The sequence below is a fragment of the Panthera tigris genome, chromosome C1, assembly GCF_018350195.1.
Source record: "Panthera tigris isolate Pti1 chromosome C1, P.tigris_Pti1_mat1.1, whole genome shotgun sequence".
NCBI lineage: Eukaryota > Metazoa > Chordata > Mammalia > Carnivora > Felidae > Panthera > Panthera tigris.
The window spans coordinates 93,437,952-93,462,259 of NC_056667.1; the positions used below are offsets into that span (position 1 = coordinate 93,437,952).

General features: G+C 52.8%; 1 protein-coding gene across 1 annotated transcript; it reads left to right on the forward strand.

The window, feature by feature from the left end:
* Positions 1–13,379: 13,379 nt before the first annotated feature.
* Positions 13,380–23,996, forward strand: LOC102969814 (chymosin-like). The gene is made up of 9 exons (XM_007076400.3): positions 13,380–13,539; positions 16,452–16,602; positions 17,446–17,563; positions 18,385–18,503; positions 19,667–19,866; positions 21,260–21,373; positions 22,128–22,272; positions 22,803–22,901; positions 23,669–23,996. Exons 1-9 carry the CDS (start codon positions 13,478–13,480, stop codon positions 23,804–23,806), a joined length of 1,146 nt encoding a protein of 381 aa, XP_007076462.1. The 5' UTR covers positions 13,380–13,477; the 3' UTR covers positions 23,807–23,996.
* Positions 23,997–24,308: the final 312 nt, after the last annotated feature.

A 24,308-nucleotide genomic window follows, 5' to 3' on the forward strand; every position in this document is an offset into this window, starting at 1 on the left:
TAAAATGGCAATGATAATAATAGTACCTGCCTTTTAGGGTTGGTGTTTATTTATGTTTATTTATGTATTTTTGAGGGGGTGAGGGGCAGAGAGAGAGGGAGAGAGAGAATCCCAAGCAGGTTCCACACTGTTAGCACAGAGCCTGACACGGGGCTCAAACCCATGAACCATGAGATCATGACCTGAGCCAAAACCAAGTCGGATGCTTAACCGACTGAGTCACCCAGGCACCCCACTCTTTTGTTCCTTTATAAAAACATCTCGGACAGTCAGCACCGGGATCCCCCTGCCCAGTGCCTGCCCCTCTTGTAACCGGCTCACTAGGCCAACGTTCTCTGGAGGCATCTCCTGGATGTTCCCCAGAATTGGAACGTGGTAGGAAGAAATTGCAGTTTGTCCAGATCGTGTTCTGTTAGTATTACGAAGTTCAGAGGCACAGGTGTATGGAGGCAGAGCTCAATAACAGCTCCGTTTGGGAACATAGATACGCAAATCTTATCTAAGTGCCTCTTAATACACTTGCTTAATGTGCTTGCTTAAACACATGAGTCACTGTTTTAAAGCCAAATGAATGTTTGCTCAATATGGGCTATGATCTTAATACTGTGCTACTCAATCTCTTTTTTTCTTAGAGCATAAGGAGGGTGGGCTCTGAATTCCATCCTGGCTCTTCTCAAATTGGGTTCAGATTAAACCTGCCAAAGCATGTCTGTGCCTGGTACTGGGCAGATATCACCATAGCTGGTGGCTGCCCCCCAGGGGCGGGCAGTACTGGGAAATGTCATTTGCCCATAAACTTGCAGTTCCCAAGCTTCCCAAAGGAAGATGTCAAAATGCTGAGTCCTGGAGACTAACCCCAACCTTTGGAGGAAATCAATTAGTCGTATAATGAAGTTGTGATTGTCCTTCCAGGGGGTAGAGAGGCTAGTTTCCATTAGGAAAAGCTGCAGTCAAGCTAGGGTATGATCTTAAGGTTAAAACAACAACTAAGAGGGGCGCCTGGGTGGCTCGGTTAGTTGGGCATCCGACTTCAGCTCAGGTCATGATCTCACAGCTCGTGAGTTCGAGTCCCGCGTCGGGCTCTGTGCTGACACTGGGAGCCTGGAGCCTGCTTCGGATTCTGTGTCTCCCTCTCTCTCTGCTCCTCCCCCACTTGTGCTCTGTCTCTCTCTCAAAAATAAATAAACACTTAAAAAAATTTTAAAAACAAATAACAAGGACTAGCAAGATAGGAGGGGGCTGGAAAGGGGTTGTGTGTGGCTATGCCTGCTCCTGCATCTGTCCAGAATTAGGTTTCAAAGGGGGCACTATTGCCCCCATGGAAACCTCCATCATCAGCGTGGCAAAACAGGAAGAGGAACACGAAGACGGGGTGACAGTGGAACAGAGAGAGGAGACCACTCTAAGGGGCTGTAATTTCTGCTCACTTCCAGGCCAACAGCTGGACCCACATCTGGATGCTAGAAAGCCCTGCAGGTGAGCAGACGTGCTCGGTGCCCCGAGGCCCGAGCCAGAAGGCAAACACATGTCCTTCCTGTGCTCCCCAGGCCCCCAGCTGGGGCCCAGCTGGGAAAGGGAGGGACAGAGATCTGACCCACCAAATGGGATGCTCCGTGTCTGGAGGGAGTGTTAGGGAGTCAGGCAACAGAAAAATGGGGCCCGGCCCTCGGCTAGGGGTCCCCTACTCCGGAACGTGCTGGGAGCAGCTATTTTAGTGAGTAGCGCCTTGGGCAGGCAGCCCACACTTTCTCCCGGGTGCACCCCTCAAACATTTGAGAGCGCACTGTGCCAGGTGGATCACGTTAGTGTCCAAGAAGGGACACTGAGGAGAGACCCAGGTGCAGGCACAGTGAGGCAGGGTCAGAGGGAAGACCTCAGGAGTGTTCTCAGGGGGAACTAAGCCCTGGGGAGGACACGGTCCCTGCCAGGCAGTCAGGCCCTGCTGGAAGCCGAGCTATCCAACCAGCCTGATGGCAGGGCCCAGGCGGTGGACGGATCGGGACGGCAGGGCGGCCCATAGACAGCGAAGCTTCTCGTACTCCCGCTTTTATGTAATTTGGCCTTAATAAAGTACCTGGGGAATTGCCCTCGACAGGCCCCCTGGGAAAAGAACTATTGGGGAAAGAAATAAGTTTCCGCAAGGAAATTGTGCGGCCCTACATTTAGCCCTTGCCACCCCCCTGTAAAGACTCTTCTACCTGAAGGAAGGAGAGCTTCATATATTTCTCAGCCAAGGAAGGAACAAATGGATCTGAAAGCCCCACTCCGGCAACAAAGGAGTGTACCTATGGGCACAAGTTACTCCAACCCCTAAGCCCCCTTGGCCCCCAGGAGGCATTCCAGATGATGATTGAACCTAGTCGGTTAAAGTACAGAATGGTTCGTTAGTTCCTAGGTGCATCGTCTCCCTGAGAATGTATGAGGCGTGGGTTCCTAAGGCCCTCTTGGCCCACTCCTGGCACCTCGGACCGAGGCGAACACTTTTGTTCCTCAAGCCACAAGTGGTTCAGGGAAACAACTAAGAGGTCATGTCCCTGCAATTGTTCCACTTGAGGTGTTGGGAGATAGATGACCTTCATGAAAACGGCAAAGCAAATGCTTTCTAGATTATAGATAAACGTAGATACATAATGAAAATAATGTAAGAAATTAATCAATAAGCAAAGGGCAGGAGGAAACGTTGTGAGAAAATAACCATGTTATTCCCTAAAGGGTGATTACACATAGGAACATTTTTAGAATTAGGTAATGCTAGAAAACATAGATGATGCATGCTATAAGGAAATTGCTAGCAAATGTAATGTCACGTTTGCCACAATAAAGCAGCCAGTTCAACACACTGCTGTGGCCTGTGTCCATTTTTAGTTTAATTTATTTATTTTTCACTTTTTTGCTAACGTCGTTCATCCTTCGGGAACCCCTGGACGTGCTGGAGCTGGATTCTGGCAAGGCCCCAGCTGGAGAAAGACAGGCGAGAAGGTTCTTGCTCCCTGCTGCAGTCCTGTGTGGACAAGATGGGCCCCCGGCCCCTAACTGGCAAGGGGCTGCTGTGAAATTACTCAGTGGTGCACTATCAGTGGTTTGCTCTCAGGATATTCATTTTCTCCCTCTCCGTAGGGCCCGTGGGTGCCTCTGTGCATTGGAAAGCCTGCCTATGGTCACCATGCCCCTGGACGGCCTTCGCCCTCCTAGGAGACCCGGGCTGGTAGGGACATGCGGAGACAGCCTGATGGCAAAGCGGGTAAGCCAGCAGGGGCTTTGCTGGCTTTCCCTGGGGATGCCCTGAGCCCTTGGGCCGCTGAGGACAATCAGAGTGGGGTCCCCAGCCTCTCCTGCCCTCCTTCCCAGCCACGTCCCTCCCCTTCTCCCACCTGCTTTCTTGCCTCCACGAGGTGCTCTGTCCTCTCCCTGCCCTTCCAGCTGGTGGTCTGATCCCTCCTGGTGGCACTAGGGCCAGGCTGCAGATTCTCAGCTCAGCTACCTGAGGGATCAGGCAGCTCCCAGGGTCTGTTTCCATACGTGATGTGGGGGGACAATAATTCTCGCTGCCTCACAGGGTTGTCACGAAGAGTACCTTCCATGGTGGTGGCCAGCATCTGGTGGGTACCAAGCGTCCTGTGCCCCATCCCAGAGCCTCTGGATGGGAATTGCCAGAGAGGGGGCCTGGAAAGCCGGGGTTTTTGCAGCATCAAGAATGCTTGGAAAGGGATTAAGCAAGGAGACCCCAGCGACTCACTCTTCTTGGACTCTGCCCACCGCTTGCTAGCTGAACGACCTCAGGGAACCAGCTTCCCTACCCTTAGTTTCCTCCTGGGTAAAACAGCGTCCCTGCTAGAACTTACTTTGCAGGGTTGCTGTGGGGACCTAGCACATAGTGGATGCATGGTCAGTGTGAACTGTGATTACGGCATGGGCTTGTGGACGGAAAGTGCTCCGTCGGCTGGGATGCATTTCTCTTCTGTTTACGTAACATGGGTTCTTCCCCCTTCAGGAGAGATGGTGTCTGCCCCGATCAGTCCTCAAAGGGCAACTATGGAAACTGCACCGAGAACTTGGGGTGGAATGAAACAGCCATGCCCACTCCTGCCTCTGACAGATCATGAAATGGGCCAGGTGGGAGTGAGGCCGACACATCCCCCCAAACCGGCAGGAAGCAGGCCAGATCCCCCCCGCCCCCCGCCTTTACCCATGCCCCTCCATCACCCTGCCTCCCAATCCACAATTACGGTCTTACAAAAAAAAAAAAAAAATCTAAACACCACCCCAAATACACCCACCCAGGACTTCACTGCACACCGCAGCCCTCTTCGTTCTGCAAACCACCCCATGGAGCCAGTCTGTTCAGTTCAAGGTGAAGATTTTGACTCAGGCTATTTATAATTCCCACGATGGAGCGGGTGTCAGTTTCAAAGCCGTCAGGCCAGATGCCGGGCTTGGAAGTTGAGAGGGAGACAAGCGTTATTATAAATTAATGTTGCCAGTGATGAATATTTGATATTTTTAACACACATTCACCTCAGAGGGAAAAATTCCTCTTTAATTAACGTGGCTGGATGTTGGGCGGTCCTCCCGTGGTCGAGGAGGACTTGCAGAAAAATCTTTGGGCGTAGCTTCCGGCAAAGATCTGGCAGAAGAGAAAGTCATCCTGAAAAAAAAGTGACACCTACAAAGACTTCCTTGTAGACCTGCCCCTTTAGGCTGAGACTGTCAGGGTCGGCAGCCGGCACTTCCTTCCCTCTGTCCACCCTTTCCTCTGTGCCTCCGGCTCCAGTTCTGGGCTGGTCCAGGCTGGAGAAAACACTGGCTCATACCAGAGACCAACACAGAGAGGCTCGCTTGCAGACCTGTCTTCCTTTGCATGGTGTTGAAACAAGGCCTTACCCTTATTTGTTAATCGATATATTTCCCCCCAAAGCAGCATGTTCCATGTCTCTTGGAAAATGGAAAGTTCTGGAACCTCTGGACTGGGTTCCCAGTTGACAGTAGTTTAGGCATACCTGAGCCCACCACTCGTCGGGGCCTCCACCTGCCTCTGGGGCTTGCATCGGGCCTGCGAATACTTTGGCCTGCACAGCGTTAGCATGCATCATGCTTAAAAAAGTTTTTGGAAGGGAATTAAATTCATTGCGTGTTTTGATATTTACTTTAAAAATTAGACTCTGAAACAATCTTCAGTGCCACACAGTCTCCTGTCATGTTACACGCCTAACCCGCAGGGTGGTAAAAACGGAGATTATTGGGGAGCCTGGGTGGTTCTGTCGGTTTAGCGTCCGACTTCGGCTCATGTCATGATCTCACAGCTCGTGAGTTCAAGCTTGTGAGTCGAGCGTCGGGCTCTGGGTTGACGGCTCGGAGCCTGGAGCCTGCTTCTGATTCTGTGTCTCCCTCTCTCTCTGCCCCTAACCCACTCGCATTCTGTCTCTGTCTCTCTCAAAAATAAATAAATATTAAAAAAAAAAAAATTAAAAAAAAAAAGAAAAAAAAAAAACCAAACCGGAGCTTATTTGGTAGAATCTCCAGCAGATGAAGTTTTTTGCACCGTCTCCCATACACTTCTGAGTTACCCGCTGGCCCATCGGCGTCTGAGACTGACCCCTTGCCGGTGTCGCTGAACCTCAGGTTTCTCGTCTGTTAAATGAGGCCCAAGCAGGGTGGAGTAGAAGGCTCTCGGGTTTTGGAATCAAAGCGGTTCTGGATTAAAATCCTGGCAACACTGCTCTGACGCAAGAGCTGGGTGAGCGACTTAATCCCTTTAAGCTCCATTTCTCTTCTTTGTGAAATATGGGTAACACTACTGACTCTAAATACTTTGGTGGTGTTAGAGGAGAAGAGAATAATACTAAGAGCTGGCATTTCCTGAGTGCCTGCTGTCTACCAGGCACTTCTCGGGGCCTCAGTGGTCATCACAAAAACCCTAAGAGGTGGGAGATGTTTACCGATGAGGACCGTGAGGTTGGTGATCACAAAACAAAGGCGAAGCAGGGGCGCCTGGCATATGGTGGGCAGAAAGGACTGAGGGCCACGTTCTCCAGTTCTGAAAACCCCGTGGCTCAGGCCTCGCATTCTTCCCTTTCTACAAGGATGCAGGGCCTTGTGGAACCATGCCAGGAAGGGGCTGGTTTTCCAGATGCTCAAAGAGAGGACGTGACAGGTAAAGTTGTCCATCTCACATACGATGAGTTTTAATGTTTATTCATTTTGAAGGAGAGAGAGAGAGCAGAGCGCCAGCAGGGGCGGGGCAGAGAGAGAGAGGGAGACACAGAATCCGAAGGGGCTCCAGGCTCTGAGCTGTCAGCACAGAGTCCGATGCAGGGCTTGAACTCACAAACTGACAGATCATGACCTGAGCCGAAGTTAGTCACTTAACTGACTGAGCCACCCAGGCGCTCCTCATCCGGTGACTTTTAAAGAGATGTATATATCACATTTTATGTTTGCTTCACAAGAGTGTATTTCTTTTTACTTATAAGTAAATTTTATTCTAATTTATTTTTTACAATGTTTATTTATTTATTTTGAGAGAGAGAGAGCTAGCATGCAAGTGGGAAGGGGGAGAGAGAGAGAGAGGAAGAAAGACAGAGAGAGAGAGAGAGAGAGAGAGAGAGAGAATCCCAAGCAGGCTCCATGCTCGGCACGGAGCCTGGCACAGGGCTTGAGCTCATGACCTTGAGATCATGACCTGAGCCTATATCAAGAGTCGGACGCTTAACTGACTGAGCCACCCAGGTGCCCTGTGAATTTTATGTGTGAGCTGATCCCTCATCGCAGTTTGACCTGCATTTTCCTAACGATCCGTGATGTTGAACATGTTTTCATATGCTTGTTGGCCAATGTACACCTTCTTAAAATTTGTTAAATGTTCGTTTATTTTGAGAGAGGGAAAGGGAGCAGGGGAGGGGCATAGGGAGAGGGAGAGAGAGAATCCCAACCAGGCTCTGTATGTCAGCACAGAGTCCAAAGTGGTGTGGAAACTCACAAACCATGAGATTATGACCTGAGCCAAAATCAAGAGTTGGATGTTCAACCAGCTGAGACACCCAGACGCCCCTAGTACATCTTCTTTGAGGAAATGTCTGTGTGAGTCCTTTGCCCTTTTTGTAATTGGGTTACTTGTTTTGTGTGTGTGTTGTTGCATTGTAGGAATTCTTTGTTATATATTCTGGTTATGAACCCCTTATCAGATATTTGATTTGCAAGTATTTTTCCCCATCCCAGAAGTTGCATTTACCACTCTGCTTGTAGTGTCCTTGGATGGGCAAAAGTGTTCAGTTTTGATGTAGTCTAATGTATCTATTTCCCTTCTTTTGTTGCCTATGCTTTTGGTGTTGTCTACAAGCAATCATTGCCAAATCCAAGGTCATGAAGTTTTTGAAGTTGAAATTTTGGACCAGGTCCTCCTTCCCAACTATTTAGAGATTCCTTAAAACTGTATTTATGAAGCAAAACATTCTCAAGATTCATGACGCTGTGATTCTGTTTCATTGTCCTGCAGTGGCCTCGTGTCCCCATGTCCATCTTCAATGTCCCGTTTGAGCACCACCTTGCCCGGTCATGATACGTAGGCCCCATGTGGAAGGCAGGCAGAGTTGGAAGAGGCCTGATTTCTACCAGAGGATCTTTTTGGTTTTTTGAGGTTATTTATTTATTTTGAGAAGGAGAGAGAGAGAGAGAGAGAGAGAGAGAGAGAGACGATGCTCATGAGGGAGGGGCCCAGAGAGAGGGAAAGAGAGAATCCCAAACAGGCCCCTTGCTGCCAGCACAGAGCCCGACTTGGGGCTCGAACCCATGAGCTACCGTGAGATCATGACCTGAGCCATACCAGAGAATCTTCCTATCCCATCCTTCCTCTTTCCTGTTCTACTTTCTTCCTTTTTTCACCTTCCCGGAAGGGGATTTAGGGCCAGCTGGCCCCCACTTGTCTGTAGCCTCAGCTGAATGGCTTCCCCTGGCACATGGCCCCGGGCTGCCCGAGTCACGGGCTCTGTTGCTGTTCGGTTTCCATCCTCTTCCTCTGGACACACTGGATGGCATGTATCAAATCCATAAATACGGAATTTCTTTGAAGAAGTACTTGTGTTACCTCGATCTTTAAAATCCCTTTATTCGGAAATAATTTCAAACACCCAGAAACCGTGCAAGGAAGTCCTGCACACCTTTACCCAGACACCTCATACGTTGATACCTCTCCACCTTTGCTTTCTTCTCTTCTCCCTCTCGGCATGTTTTCTGGTCTCTTAGAAACCCTGTTAGAACTTGGGAGGCACACTACTCCTTTACTTCAGTGTGTCCAACAATCAAGGGCATTTTTTTTTTAAACATTTATTTATTTTTGAGACAGAGAGAGACAGAGCATGAACGGGGGAGGGTCAGAGAGAGAGGGAGACACAGAATCGGAAGCAGGCTCCAGGCTCTGAGCCATCAGCCCAGAGCCCGACGCGAGGCTCGAACTCACGGACCGTGAGATCGTGACCCGAGCCGAAGTCGGCCGCTCAACCGACCGAGCCACCCAGGCGCCCCAAGGGCATTTTCTTATCATTGCTAAAATACGAATCAGTACGAATATTAAAGCTGTGAACTTGGTGAAACTGACATCATGCAAAACGTGATCTCAAGATGCGTGACACAGTGATCTAGAGACCGGATTTGGCCAAGTGCCCAGAGTCCTGCATCAGTGCTCTGGAGATTTGCCTCGACTCCTCCCTCCTTCTCCTCGTCCCCTTCCGGAGCTGGATGGGCTTCCCCAGGGCAGTTTGCCGTGACTAGTAACGTGCTCTGCTGTCGGCAGGGCAGGACCTCCACCCTGCCCTTCTCCCAAGAGGACCTGGCAATTCCACGATGCATTGGACAGGTGTTTCCAGGCCTCAGGGTGCTTACTGCACAACAAATAGAGGTGCATCTTTTGGAGGCTGGGAACGGTTCTCCCCACAAAGTTCTGCTGACAGACTGGTGGACAGGCCAGTATATCACTCACAGAGGTCACCTGGGGCAAGAAGGGAGAAGCGTAGGGAGTTTTACAAATGTTCAGGGTAGGCTTCTGATGCATTTTCTTGTTTTTTAATGTCTATTTATTTATTTAGAGCTTGAGCAGGAGAGGGGCGCAGAGAGAGAGAGAGAGAGAGAGAGAGAGAGAGAAGCCCAAGCAGGCTCCAAGCTGTCTGCACAGAGCCCAAGCTGGGACTCAATCCCATGATCCCATGAGAGATCATGACCTGAGCTGAAATCAGGAGTCGGCTGCTTAACCGACTGACCCACCCATGTGCCACCCCCACCTTTTTTTTTTTTTTTTTCTGATGCATTTTCCAGGTCTCTGCCCTCTCAAGGTCTCTCCTGGGTGAGCCTTTGCTGTTCCTCTGTCCTGTGTGAAGGACCCCAGGACTTCTTCATCTTCAGCCTGAGGCTTGTCAAGTGTGGGCACAAAGTGGCCGTCTTTGCCGATGTTTGGAATTTTGGTGCTGTGAGAGCCATGTGGTCAGGCTGAGAGGATGTGTGGTCAAGAGCCAAACAGACCCAAGTTTGGATCCCAGATCCCTTGTTAATAGCTGAGTGACTTTGGAAGATCGGTCGAGCTTTCTAAGCTCCTGTTTATTCATCTGTGAAATGGGTGGATGTATTTTAAATTAAAAACTTTTTTTGATGTTTATTTATTTTTGAGAGAGAGACAGAGCATGAGCCAGGGAGGAGCAGAGAGAGGGAGACACAGAATCTGAAGCAGCTGAAGGCTCTGAGCTGTCAGCACAGAGCTCGACAGGGGCTCAAGCCCATGAATGGTGAGATCATGACCTGAGCCCAAGTCAGATGCTTCATTGACTGAGCCACCCAGGCACCCCTGACTTACGCTTTTAAAAAATTCTCTCATTTTCTCCTTTCTCTTTTCCTCAGGAAAAGAAGTGACGTCACTACAGTTTTTTTGTGTTTTTTTTTGCCTCGAGGAAGATGTAGGCAGGGCGGAGAGCCAAGGCAACGTGTAGGATTTCCAGGTCAGGATGTTGTTGCCTGAAGCCTAAGCCTGTAAGAGAACTCAGGGTTCCTCAGAGGTTGTAGAAGGTAGAGGCAAGGGAGACAGGTGGGTTGTCAGTGGCAGGGACCTGGGGCCTGCTTTCTAGTGGTGGCCCAGGGGGCGTGGCAAGACCAGAGAGGAGTCAATGTGTGGCCTCTCTCCGGGAGTATGACCCAGGTAGCTTCCAGAAGAGTGGTTTGGCCCAGGTGAGGCATGGAGGCAACAGGGTCCCAGGCAGGGGCAAGGAAAGATCACCAAGAGCACCCCAAAGCTTGGTCTGCTGGAGAGTCATGTGTGTTGAAGCATATCTGTGGGGCACTATGCAAAAAGACCAAGATTAACTTGCCCCCGGCCTGGAGGGTCAATGCCAAAATTCAGTTGATTTCTAGAGCAGGAGATGAACAGATGCTTTGTACAGACCTGAGGTTCAGACCAGCAACGTGAGCTTGTAAATCCCACATATCACCAAGGCTGGGGAATGACGTGGAACATTCAAGGTCACGCAATTGCAGTCATTTATGACTCGTATATATAGAGGTCCTAACACATGGTAGTACTGGACTGTCCTTTGATCCTCACATGAGCATCTCAGTGTCAGAAGAGGAAACTGAGGCATCAAGAAATGAAGGAACTTGCTCAAGGCCACAGGAGCATGTGACAGACCCAGGACTGAAGCCCAGGATGGTCACACATGCACTTTCCAGAAGCCATGCTCCCTTGTCAACTGGCACCTTGCAGTGGGAGATGTGTGTCCCTTTGGATTTCCTCCTATACCGCTTATCACAGAAGGGTCGCACATGGGATCCAATCCGTCCCCACCCGACTGTGGGCTCCCCAGGCATGGAGATGACACCAGCTCCATATCTCAGTGGCCATGGTTCACACATAGAACTTCTCAAGTTATGAGTTGAACTGGCTTTGTTGCTGCTTATGTGAGTGGAGATCACAGGGTGGGCACCCAGGACAGGTTGTCCCAAGTCCCTGATTTTGTTTAGCCACTTTTGTTGGTTAGTCACCAGGCACAAAGAATGTAGACCAAGGTGGAGGGCGCCTGGGTGGCTCAGTCAGTGAAGCAACCGACGCTTGATTTTGGCTCATGTCATGATCTCATGGTTTGTGAGTTCAAGCCCCGTGTCAGGTCTGTACGGACGCACAGTGTGGACCCTACTTGGGATTCTCTCTCTCTGTCCCTCCCCTATGTGTGCTCTCTCTCTCTCAAAGTTAATAAGAAACTTAGAAAAAAATCTAGACGAAGGGGAGGTGTCTCCACCTGGTGCTGGGTAGCCAGTGATGAAATCTTATCATGGTTTTTCTAAAAGCTTTTTGCAATTCTTGGCCTGCACCCATGGATAAGCAGTTCTAACGCTCTGTGCCATCTGGGGCAACGTTCCTGATAGAGTGCACTTGAATGCTGTTAGAATGATCTCAATCTCGTGAGTAAACACGAAACAACCGGTGCTAAGGGATCTTTAGTTTTTGGCTTTGAGGGTCACCTTCCGATGGGAGGGATGGCTGAGCCTGACTTCCCAGGCTCATTGTCCAGGACTGTTTGCCTCTGGGTTGGGCTGGGCTCCTGGTGACGTGGAGCAGAGTTGCTACAACGCTCCCACTTGGTGGTGTTGACCCTGGAGGGTCCCAGCCCCGGAGGATGCGCACGGGCATGGCCGTCCCAAGGGGTATCCGGTGGTCAGCAGGAGTGAGCTAGGAGCAGAGCCGGTCCAGACAGGATATTGCAAATTCATGAAATTGCCATAGCATGCCGGGCCCTGTGGGGCAGTGTGTAGGGTGTCAGACCAGGGATCTGTGGCAGTTCAAGCAAGTCCCTCAACCTCTCTGAGTCTCTGTCTCCTCATCTGTAGCTCATAATAAAGATGTGACCTGTGGTGCCTCCAGAAGGGTAGGAAGACCATTCATTAACTCATTTGCTTAACCAAACGTTTAGTGAGCCTCTTCTGTGCCTCATGCTCTGTGCTGGGGTGAGGGAGGAAAGACCACTCGGAGGCAGGGCCACTGGGGCAGGACATACGGCCCCGGCCTGGCAGGGCAAATGTCTTCAGGGAAGAAACAGGAAACACGCGGTACCATTGAGCGGTGTTTTTTTCTTTCTGCTTCCCTGGCTTTTGGAATGGCAGGGTGGGAGGGTGCCATGAAGATGTGCTCCTGGCCATGTCCTGGGGCACCGGGGGCAGCAGTGTCCTGGCCTTCTGAGCAGGACGTAGATGGCTGGGTGTGGCATCTCACGGGAGGGATCACATCTGGCTGTCTTCCTAAGTCCTTCCATAAAGCACTCAGGTCCCCCGTCGATGGGCCTCCTGAGGCCCTCACGTCAAATGCAGGAAACTTCCAGGCCTGTCTCTCTCAGCGTGCCCCTGTGTCCAGGGCCCACGACATGCCCGCCTCTTTGGATACCCAGCCTGCCCTCTCTAGTCCACCCCCACCAGTCCTGCCTTGCTACCCTGATGTCTGTCCTGAAGGCTGTCGGTGGCCGGCCCCATGCTCTCCTGCCAACCCGTGGCCCCAAAACCCCTGCCTTATTCTGACTTGATCCTGACTTTCCAGTTTATAGCCTCCCCTCGTCCCAAGGTGTGGTCTTCTCTACCGCTTCTGTGGCTGAGTCTTTTTTTCCTTTTGGCCCTCATTCTCTCTCAGGGGCCCTCTACTCATCACAAAGCCCCACATGTGTGTTTCGGAGAAGCTCTTCCTAGACCTTTGTGTGGACAAGGGTGCCGGCTCTCGGCCTAACCTGTTGCCTAAACCTGACCATCATGCCACATTTTCCGCCCTCCGTGTGTGCGCGGCACATGCCTGCCTCCCCTGTTCACCCTTGCCAGCCCTCCATTGCTCAGGGGATCCGGCACCTATCCCGCCCTTCCCAACACCCTTCCAGCATGGAACCGGAGGCCACGGCCCTGACGGTGTAGGAGTGTTGGTCCTGCCATCTCTCTTAGACCGGGGTGGCCAACTGAAGGAGCATCCCTGCCTGGGCAGTGCACTGAATGCTCCTTGGAACACGGGGCTGGGAGGCCTGAGCCGGAGGATCCCGGGCAGAGCAGGCTGCTGGCTGTCTGTGAAGTCAGGCCCAGGCAGGAGAGGCAGCTTGGACAGGGGGAGGGGGGCTGCTGCAAAGAGACCTCTTTACAGCCCGCAAGGTGGAAGGCGACACAGGTTTCCGGGGGTGGCCCTGCCTGGGTTCGCTTGAGAAGTCCCTTGTGGAAGGGGAAATCAGGTCAGGGAGGCCTCTGGGACATTCCCCAGCATGTGTACACTTCCACTTTGAAGTCCCTGCGGTGGTGGAATTCGTGGCCCTTATCGGAGTGGGTGTTAGGTACTCTGGGTCCTGTCTTAATGTGTTTGGGGAACAGCCCGAAGTCAGGGGGTTATCTTCGCAGCCTGGGCCTCCAGCCAGAGGGGACGGGGCTCACTCTATAAAGGCTGTGGGAACGGGCACCGGCTCGAGCAGTGGCCAGCCCACCATCCAGGATGAAGTGTCTCGTGGTGCTACTTGCAGTCCTGGCTCTCTCCCAGGGCAGTGGGATCACCAGGTGTGTGTCAGGCCCCAGGGGGACGTGGGGGGAAGGGTGTCAGGTGTATCTGCTCCGGTGGGTCTCTCCTGGGCTTCCCCTCCTTGCCCTGGGGAATCTTCTGAGGAAATGCTGCAGGTTCCCAGGAGAAGCGCTCCACTGGTCTTGCCTTTGCATCTGGGATCCTTTCCTCTGAGTGAGCCCCGCCACTGCAGGGTGCGGTGGCCAAGGACCAGGGCCCAGAGGGGACAGCCTGTGGGATTAAGGGGATGGTTTCTGGAGTCAAATTGCCTGTGAGTTGATCCCCAGCTCCATCAGTAACCTGACTCTCTGCGCCCTGTTTCCTCTCCTGCTATAAAACGAGGGTAACAGAAAGCATCTATCTCACAGGGTTGGCACGCAGACTATATGAGCTGGTGTTTGTAAAATGCTTTGAACGGTGTCTGGCGCGTGATGACAGCTATGTATGCATTTCTTTTTTTTTTTTAATTTTTTTTTTAACGTTTATTTATTTTTCAGACAGAGAGAGACAGAGCATGAACGGCGCGGGGGGGGGGGGGGCAGAGAGAGGGAGACACAGAATCAGAAACAGTCTCCAGGCTCTGAGCTGTCAGCACAGAGCCCGACGCGGGGCTCGAACCCACGAATTGTGAGATCGTGACCTGAGCTGAAGTCGGATGCTTAGCTGACTGAGCCACCCAGGTGCCCCTATGTATGCATTTCTTAAACGAAATAAAGTTCTCTCTGTGGTGGAAGTTCCCAAATTCTCCTCCAAAAATTATAACAGATATTTCTTTTTTTTGAGACTTTTTTTTGAAACGATTTTTAATTTTTTTTATTTAAAAAATTTTTTTTAACGTTTATTTATTTTTGAGACAGAGAGAGACAGAGTATGAACGGGGGAGGGGCAGAGAGAGAGGGAGACGCAGAATCAGAAGCAGGCTCCAGGCTCCGAGCCATCAGCCCAGAGCCCGACGCGAGGCTCGAACTCACGGACCGCGAGATCGTGACCTGAGCCGAAGTCGGACGCTTAACCGACTGAGCCACCCAGGCGCCCCTGAAACGATTTTTTAAAAGTAATCTCGACACCCAATGGGGGGCTCAAACTCAACACCCTGAGACCAAGAGTCACACACTCTCCTGACTGAGCCTGCCAGGTGCCCCATGATTGATATTTCTTGAGCTGCTTGCTACCAGGTGCCAGAAACTTGGTTGGATATTTACCTCTGCTACCGCGAATCCTCCTGGATTAGGTAGATAGTATTATTTGCATTTTACAGATGAGGAAGCTGTTGTTCAGGGAGGACCCCTGAGCTACTCAAGACTGTGAGGGTCAAAGGGAGGAGCTAGGACTTGGTCCCAAGCAGACTGGCACTCTTACCACAAAATCATGCTATCTCTGGTTTGAGCCTTATCCCAGGTTTGAGCCCTGTTGAGCCCCGGGACTGGGGGAACCTGAATCCATCCCTGGGAAGCTGGATCCCTAAAAAGGGGTCAGGGTGGCTTTGACCAGTCGGAGCTCCTCATGGTCCTTGAAAGTGAGGCTCTTTTGAGTGCCAGGCATTGGGTGGGGGGGCTCTCAGTGCAGGAACTAGGGGCAGCGCTGGGGGAGTGGGGGTTTCCACGGTGAGCTTCCTGGTCTCTGTGTGGGGCAGTGGGCTGCAGGTGTCCCTCAGAGGGAGGCTCTCTGGGACCTCGTGCTGGACACAAGTGCTCAGTGGAGACATCGGGACACAGGAAAGGGCAGCTGTGGGCTTGGTCTTGGGAGCTCAGACTAACTTCCTTCCTTTTGGGCTTACGTCCTTTTCTATCATCAGAGACAAAGGCTGAGAAACAATCTCGAGGACCTTTTATTTCCGTTGGGTGGAATTCACACATGAGGGCTGGGGAAGAGAGGCACCAGAGGAGAGACCATAATTCACACACAGGCCTGTTCCATATGGGATCCGTTTGGGATGTGAACAACACGAGAGAACCCATTTTTTGTTTTATTTGACTGCTGCCATTTTATTACTCTCAAAGCACTTTCATGGCCGTGGTCGCCACTCGTCCTTCAGAGGACGAGGCTCACAGAGGAGGACCGCATGGCCCTTAGAACTGAGGGACCCCGGGATCATCTGGCTCCATTCCTTCACACTACTGGAGGGGGGACCTGGGAGCCAGAGAGGTGAAGCTACGGTTGGCCAAAGGCAGGGCTGGAGAGTGGCTGGAGAGAGGAAGGAGTTCACCCCTTATGCTGAGACCGAGCTGAAACTCAGAGGGTTTTGGGGAGCGACCCAAAGTGCCACAGCCTGTAAAGCTGGGTCTAGAACCCTCCTTCATGTTTCCCCTCCAGACTCTCTTCTGTTGGTTTGCTTCCATCATCCAACCCCTAAACTCCAGAAGCTCCCTTGAGGTCCACGCTCTGTACTGAGACCCTTCAAAGACTTTCCACACACTTCAGGCCACCCAGAGAGCCAGTCATAGGGGTCACAAGGGCAGAGCACTCTCACGGAATTTAGCAGGGTGTGGGGGACATCATTTCCTCTCTAGACAGCATGTCCCGGTGGGGGGCAGAGACTGTACCCCTGTGCCCCATACAATGTCTGACACATGGTAGGTAGATAGTAAGAATTTGGAGACTGGATGATATTGGGTCTCTCACACCTTGGAGTTACAGTATTCACTAGCAAGCTATGAAATACATTCACTGAGTCTCTGGCAGCATTAAAAAAGAGAAAGGAACAGGGAATATCAGAGTGCGTTGTATTTAGTAAGGGTAGGCGCTGATTTGTGAACTGATGTAGAATACAATTTTTACTTTGAGTTATGATATAAAAAAAGAAAGTGGGGGAGTAGCTTACGGAACCCAGAGCCTCTGGGCACCTTCTGGGAGGCCAGGCAGCCCTGGGGAGATGCCCCCCGGCATCATGAATTCTCCCCCGTCTCCTCAGGGTCCCTCTGCACAAGGGCAAATCGCTGAGGAAGGCCTTGAAAGAGCACGGGCTGCTGGAGGACTTTCTGAAGGAACACCCATATGGCATCAGAAAGAAGTACTCCAACTTAGACAAGGTGCCCAACGAGCCCTTGGCCAACTTCTTGGACGTAAGTGGCTCTGCCCACCTTCCGGTAATGCTTCTCACAGAGTGTGATGGACGCCCCCTCCCGGACCCGGCCTGTTTCCCACTTCGAGGAATCATGGAGCCCTGTGGGCTATGGAGGCCATCTCCCTGCCCCTCAGTCAGCTCTGCGGTGGGCCAGCGGACCCGGCAAAGGCAGGGCTCTGAATGTCACCCCCGGAAGGGTCTGAGCTCAGGCAACCTGCAGAAAACATCCCTTGGGGGCACATAATCTGCTCCCAGGTGCACCCCCATGCCTTAGGAAACCCATGACTTCATCCGGGCTGGGCAGGGATGGGGTACTGGTACCCATGTGCCACCACCTAGGACGTGACAGGTACGCCCCTTGTGCCCTCTTCCTTTCTGGAGCCTGTCTCTTCCTCATCTGTCATCTGTCACTGCAGTAAACAGCCTTTTGTCTCCAGTGCTCTCATTTCCTTATCTAGGTCACGCTGGCACCCCCCCTCCCCACCCTCCTCACTGGCCCTAGTTCTGACTCATGGGGAGGCTGGCAAGGCGGCATGGCAGGGGCAGCTTGGGTTGGGACGTGGGGGTCCGTACCTCGCTGGTGCCCCATCTTTATGTCCCTGCCCCTGGCAGGAGGGCCCAGTCTTCATGCCAAGAAGGGCCCACATTTTGATCTAATGTCTGGGGCTTGTGGGAGGGGCCAGGAGATCACGGCTCAGGTGGGAGCCAGCATGGCGGCTGGAGGTGAAGAACCCTCCCCAGGGACCCTCATTCCCCCTTCCCCCTTTTTCTCGATGCCAAACATCGACGCTCACCCCTATGCTGTGCTCCCCACCCCTGACCCCATGCTGTCTGTCCCCAGTGTCAGTACTTTGGGAAGATCTACATCGGGACCCCGCCCCAGGAATTCACCGTGGTGTTTGACACCGGCTCCTCGGACCTCTGGGTGCCCTCTGTCGACTGCAAGAGTTATGCCTGCAGTAAGTGACCTCCCTTTCTGGCCCGCCTCTCCGGGCTCCGACCCCAGGGCCCCTCTGCCAGCCACGGTCAAGGTGCTGGGCAGGGGGAACGTGGGTGCAGGAGAGCTTGCTCTGACATTCCCAGCCTCCCGGTTGCGCCCCATCTCCTGGCTCAGCCCTTCCCACCGGGCCATGGATTGGGAAGGTGTGCAAATCACAGGTCTAATGTGTAAAGCACCAGCTGGAAATTAGGGAAGCTTAGGCTATTTATTTACTTATTTATTTAGTCTCCATCAGGAGCCAAGGCAAGCTGCTGACCCTTCTGGGTCCTCGGTTTTCCTTTCTATAAAATGGGGCTATTATATGCCAGTGGGTGCCTGGAGAATGAAGTGAGAGGGTCTTACTGTTGATGATGAGTAAACATCTAATACATGCTATTAATTTATTCCTCCAACAATCCTGGGAGATTGGTGCCCTCTCTACCTCCATTTACCAGAGGAGGAAACCAAATTTCAGAGAAGAAAAGAGTCTTGCCTAAGATGCCAAAGCTGGAAAAAGTCAAATGTCCATGGAAACCGCAGGGATGGCTTTTTGCTTTCCTGTTTTGTTTGGAAGCTACACGGGTAGCACCGGGGGTCAGAGAGGTGGGTCGAGCACCAAAGAACAATTTTCTTTACTAAACTGAGTGGGATCCAGAGAGAATGGGTGCTTATTTTCAGCAGAGAGAATGGTTAGTATTTAGACCATATTCTTACAGGGCCTGGTGAGGGTCTCAGCCCTGGCTGACACCGTCCACTGGTGAGAAGATTCTATGGGCCTCACTAACTCTGGGTCTGTTTCAGAAAACCATCATCGCTTTGACCCATCCAAGTCCTCCACCTTCCAGAACCTGAACGAGCCCCTGTCCATCCAGTACGGCACCGGCAGCATGCAGGGCTTTCTGGGTCTCGATACCGTCACTGTGAGTGGGGCTTTGGGTCAGCAGGCACTCACCTTTCCTCCCCAACCAGCCGCTTCACCACCTAGACTCCCAGGCTCTGGTGAGCTGTCCCTCCAGCTGCGGCTGAGAGGCCCTTTGGATCCTGTCCTCCCCCCCACCAACCGTGGCCTGGTGGGGATTTAAAATCTGAGAGGGATTTTAGCCAGCAGCTGCTGTGGCTCGACCTTCCCTCCTCCCTCCTCTCCTTCCCGTGACAACCCCCAGAGTCCTCTTGAGAGGCTTCTCCATGCCTACATTCCATCTTCCCAATCTTCTCCATCTATGCTTGCCATAATTGGTCCAGGATCCCCAGCCTGTGCCAGCACTGAGCTCTCTTCAGTGTCGCCCGTGTGATTTCACTGGAAATGTCGTTCTTAGGAAGGTGCTATTATCCCCTTGTTCAGAGGAGGAAGCGGAAGCTCAGAGGAGTCAGTAACTTGCCCGAAGTCACACAGCTGGGAGCTGAGTGTCAGAACCCCGCCTCCCAATCTTTGAGTGGTGCCCTTGGCTTGGCCTCCCTCAGTCGCCCTGGAGGACGAATCCCCTGCCCAGGTGTCATGGAACAGCATACTCTTTCGCGTCGGAGAGCACCTGTGCCCTCTGGACAAGGGTTCCCCTGTCTGTTGCCACTTTTTGGCTTGTAAAGTACTCGACACAGGGGTGGGCACACAGTAAGGGCACAATACACATTAACTTCCTTGTCTCTTTCCTCACCCACTATCCAAGATTAAGCAGCATCCCTCCATGATTTTCACCTCAATCTTCCTTGAGTCCTTTCTGGGTCTGGCTGAAGGCTCTTTTGCTTTGAGCCAAAAGGGAGACACGGCTCTTCTCCATTGACGGTCCTGTCCTCAGCCTCTCCCGTAGGCAGGACAGGTGCCCACGCAGCTCAGGCCTCCCCAAGAGTCAGCAGCACCAGGGAGCAGGGGCCCGGAGCCTCTTCCTCGGTCCCTGGCTTATTGGACCAATTCCCTCAAAACCACAGCGCAGAGCTGGGAAAGGAGGGCTTTTCTTTGCTCGAGTAACTACATTACCTGGAGGAGGGAGGGCGAGCCCCAAGGCTGATCCTGATACCCACTTGCCCTGGGATCTTCCTGCCTCTGGCTGAGGGGCCCTTGGTGGAGGTCACTCTGCCTCTCTTACAGGTCTCCTCCATCGTGGACCCCCAGCAGACTGTGGGCCTGAGCACCCAGGAACCTGGCAACGTCTTTACCTACTCTGAGTTCGATGGGATCCTGGGGCTGGCCTACCCCTCTCTGGCGTCCGAGTACTCAGTGCCTGTGTTTGACAATATGATGCAGAAGCACCTGGTGGCCAAAGACCTGTTCTCTGTTTACCTGGACAGGTAGGAGCTGTCCCCAGGCAGGGTCAGATGTCCACAGCCCAGCAAGGTCTCTTGGCTGAGGAATGTCCACCCCTCTGGGACACGGCAACTCAAGGGTGGTGTCCAGAATCCAAGAAAACCTCTCCTTGTTTCCAGGCAGACCCAACTTCTTGTCCCAAAGTCCCCCACATAGCCATTGATACAGACAGAGTCCACTGGACCAACATGTGACTTTGATTTCTGGCATTTAAAAAACGAAGCCTGACCCCATCTCTGCCCGAGGGCAGTTTTTCTTTTTAACATTTATTTATTTTTGAGACAGAGAGAGACAGAGCATGAGTTGGGGAGGGGAAGAGAGAGAGGGACACACAGAATCTGAAGCAGGCTCCAGGCTCTGAGCTGTCAGCACAGAGCCTGACACAGGGCTCGAGCTCACAAAGTGTGAGATCATGACCTGAGTCAAAGTTGGACGTTTAACTGACTGAGCCACCCAGGCACCCCTGCATGGGGGCATTAAACATCTTTTTTCCAAAGTGGCCAGGCCTCCATAATCATTGTGGGTGTCACTGAGATTCATAGACTTCTATTTATTTTTATTTTATTAAAAATTTTTTTTAATGTTTATTTTTGACAGAGAGACAGATAGAGCACAAGTGGAAGAGGGGCAGAGAGAGAGGGAGACACAGGATCCAAAGCAGGCTGCGGGCTCTAAGCTGTCAGCACAGAGCCTGACGCCAGGCTTGAACCCATGAACGATGAGATCATGACCTGAGTTGAAGTTGGATGCTCAACCAACTGAGCCACCCAGGCGCCCCCACAGACTTTTAGAGTAGGCTCCAAAGGAGTCCAGTCTTCTCCTTTCACTATGAAGGAAACCGAGGCCTGAGAGGGACGATCACCCCAGGAACTGGTGGCTAAGTCATACCTGTGTCTCTGTTTCTGTCAAAAATAAATAAACATTAAAAAAACAAGTAGCAGAGGGGGAATTCAGTGACACTGCATTGTGCCCATGTTTCCTGGCTGAGAGAAGAGCCCCGGAGTATGTGGGACCTTGTTGAAGACTCTCTCTCCTACTTGTAGCCAAAGGCCTGGGGGCAGGGGGTGGGCACAGGGGGACCCCTGAGGGTGACCTGAGCAGAGCCCAGTGGTCATGTGACCTGTGTGGTGGTCATTTCCTGACCTCCCCTCGGGAGGCAGGTGCTGCCTCAGCCGGGGGGCTACAGAACTCAGAGAGATGATGCTGCAGCTGTTATCAGGGAAAAGCCCCGAAGAGCAGGGAGGCTGGGAGAACGCGTCTGAAGCCTTCGGGGTGGAGGTGGGAGTCGAGGGCAGGGCGGACAGGAGGGCCAGGTCTCAGTGGCATCTGCCCCTGGGTGGGGATGCGGTGGCCCGTCACCAGTTTCCTTGGTTTCAGGAATGGCCCGGGGAGCATGCTCACGCTGGGAGCCATCGACCCCTCCTACTACACAGGCCCCCTGCACTGGGTGCCCGTGACCGTGCAGGAGTACTGGCAGTTCACCGTGGACAGGTGAGTGAGCGGCAGCCCTGGGCCCCAGCCACGGGGTGGCTCCAGGTGTGGGGACGGGAGGGCCTGGGGATCAGCCCGGGAGGCTCTGAGAAGGCCCGCACACCGTAGCTTGTAAGACCATCACAACAGGTTCTGAATTAGACGCTTCCAAGGCCAATGACCTTTGCCGATGAGCACGCCGGACATTCACCGATGCTTCATTCTTAAGAGTGCTGCACTAACTGAGCACTTACTACCTGCTAGGCATTGGGATGAGTGATAATAGGACCGTCTCGTTTATTCCTGGCAAAAACCCTATGAGGTGGTGCCATTAGTAATCCTCATTTTATAATTTACTGACCTCAAGTCTGAACCTCGTGACCATCCCTTGAGGAAGTCAAGGAAGGAGGGGTTGTGACCCCATTCTGTGGATGAGAAGCCCGAGTTCAGGAAGGCTGGGTGACTTGTACAAGATTTGCAGCAGGTGGATGGCGGGGAGAAAATTTGAAACCAGATCTTTAGGCGACTTGTGCAGGACTCATTCCAACCTGACTCCAAAGTCTTGCCATGTGATTTTACAATTTTTTGACGTTTCTGTCCCACAGAAGGTGGGGCAGCCTTGATGTAGCTAATGACTTGGGAGAAAATGGTTTCAGGTCTTTTCTATGAGCTATGGAAGTGGTGCTTGGGCTTGCTCCCCGCCCGAGGATCCTGGCAGGGGAGGGAGGGTTGGATGCTGGACGTGCTGCGAGGCTGTCCTGTTTCCGCTCTGCAGGGTTACGGTCAATGGCGTGGTGGTGGCCTGCGATGGTGGCTGCCAGGCCATCCTGGACACAGGCACCTCCATGCTGGTCGGGCCTAGCAGCGACATCCTCAACATCCAGACGGCCATTGGAGCCACCCAGGACGAGTTTGGCCAGGTGAGGCCAGGCCCATTTCCCCCGAGGGGCTGGGATTTCTCCGAACACCTTCACAATGGCCTTCCAGCTCCTCCCACCACTGCCGTTGAGGCTCTCACGTCTCATGCAGCTGCAGCTGCAGCGGCCAAGGTCTGGCCTCCGGGTCTCCAGGAGAGCCGTGCATCCCCGAGCTCTGCTGCACCTCCCTGTTCCTTCACCACCCCACCCTGTTCCTTCACCACCCCACGGGTCTCCCTGCTTCTTCCCTGACAGCTAAGAGCTCCCAGTGTCCTGGCTGAGACTGGAGGGGAAACACTGAGGCCAGTCCCTCTGTCTCAAGCTGGGGTCTGTCCCTGCACTGACAGCAGGTCCTCGTCATTGTGACTCTTGAGGCCTGAGAGAGAATCTCCCTAGAGTCCTCTGGGTGGGCAAGCCTCTCCCCACCGCTTGGCTCCAGTGCAGAAGAAGGGGCTGTGCCTCGGTCCTCCTCTGCCTCTTCCAGCCAGATCACATCCCTTGCCCATCTAAGAGGACTTCCTTCTGGTCTTTAGTTTGACATCAACTGCGGGCAACTGAGCAGCATGCCTATGGTGGTCTTTGAGATCAACGGCAGGAAGTACCCACTGCCCCCCTCTGCCTACACCAGCCAGGTATGAGTCTCAGGAGAGGAAGCCTGGGTTCACCCGGCACCCCTTCTCTCTCCTGGCAAGTCAGTGAACTTCTTTGGTGGCGTGGCCCAGATGGAGAGTGTGGGAGGTACATGTAGATCAACTGGCCTTTCTGAGTGGGGACCTGTTGTCCTTGGGCCTCACGTGTGGCTGTTATGGCCTCATCCTGGGAGACAGGGGGTGGACAGAGCCCAGCGGCTTGAGGGAGGGTGGGGTAGGCAGGACCACAGCTCTCCGTGGGAACCTCCATCCACTGTTCTAGCTTCTAAGCCCAGGTCTCTGGAGCTTTGTCCAGGATTTTTGTGGATAGCCTGGGCTTTGTGGGGACCCAGCCCTTATCCCCCCCTGACCCACTGGCCTCAGCTTTGGCCTGGCCTTGAGTATATACAACTAGTAAGGCCTTGGGCCCCCCCACCCCCACCCCCCAACCCGGCCTGGTCTGGCTGGTCCTCAGGGCAGTAGGTGCTAAGAGGAGGGCTGGAGGCTAGAGAGGACAAGTGAGGAGGAGCGGGGTCAGGGGACCATCCCAAGTGATCTTGCATTACATCACTTGATTTTCTGAGTATCGGGTTTTTCACCTTGTTGAGCGAGATGAGTCTGATACTTGTCTGCTTACCTCGGAGGGTGATTTCAAGGATGACAGGAAATAATAACTGAGAGAGTAATTGTGGGGTGTGGTGGGGGAGGCTTGCCATCGGATGTGGTGACTGTGGTTGGGACCAGCTTCATCTCAGCCTTGCCTTTCCCAGGATCTGGGCTTCTGCGCCAGCGGTTTCCAGGGTGAGGGCGACGACCCGCTGTGGATCCTGGGAGATGTCTTCATCCGGGAGTATTACAGTGTCTTTGACAGGATCAACAACCGCGTGGGGCTGGCCAAGGCCATCTGATTGCACCGCCGACCGTGGAACACGCATGCACTCCCTAAGCGCACATGCATGTGCACACACACACACGCACACACGCACACACACACACATACGGTCCAGGTTTTCTGGCAGATGGTTTTCAATAAACACCATATCGCTGCAAAGTGTGGCTTCTGTGGGGCCAAAGCCCTGCGCCGTTGTGGGGGTGGGGAGTGACTGTCATGTGGTACGTCTGGCAGCATTGGGGCTTCGTGACTGGGGGAGGGTTCAGGACCCTGTTGGTGGGTGGAGACTTTCACAAGGGAATTGGCCACTTCAAGCTTAGGCCAGGTAAAACCAAGGCACGTCTTGCCTCTCTGTTCTCTCACTCTAGATCTTTCTGGGGAAAGGGTACAGTAGGGGAGACCTTTGCAGGACAAGGCTGGTCCCTGAGGAGCAAGGGCTTGGGGTGTGGGGCTGAGGAGAGAAAAGCTCTAAGTCCATTAAGAAAAGGGCCTTGGGGTGTTTTGAAGAAGACAGTGGG

What these genes read in the sequence shown, in the direction of transcription:
- LOC102969814 (XM_007076400.3), top strand. Translation starts at nt 13,478, where the DNA reads ATGAAGTGTCTCGTGGTGCTACTTGCAGTCCTGGCTCTCTCCCAGGGC. An exon ending in CCTTGGCCAACTTCTTGGAC is followed by an intron (nt 16,603 to 17,445) that starts GTAAGTGGCTCT and finishes GTCTGTCCCCAG; the next exon opens with TGTCAGTACTTTGGGAAGAT. An exon ending in TTCTCTGTTTACCTGGACAG is followed by an intron (nt 19,867 to 21,259) that starts GTAGGAGCTGTC and finishes CCTTGGTTTCAG; the next exon opens with GAATGGCCCGGGGAGCATGC.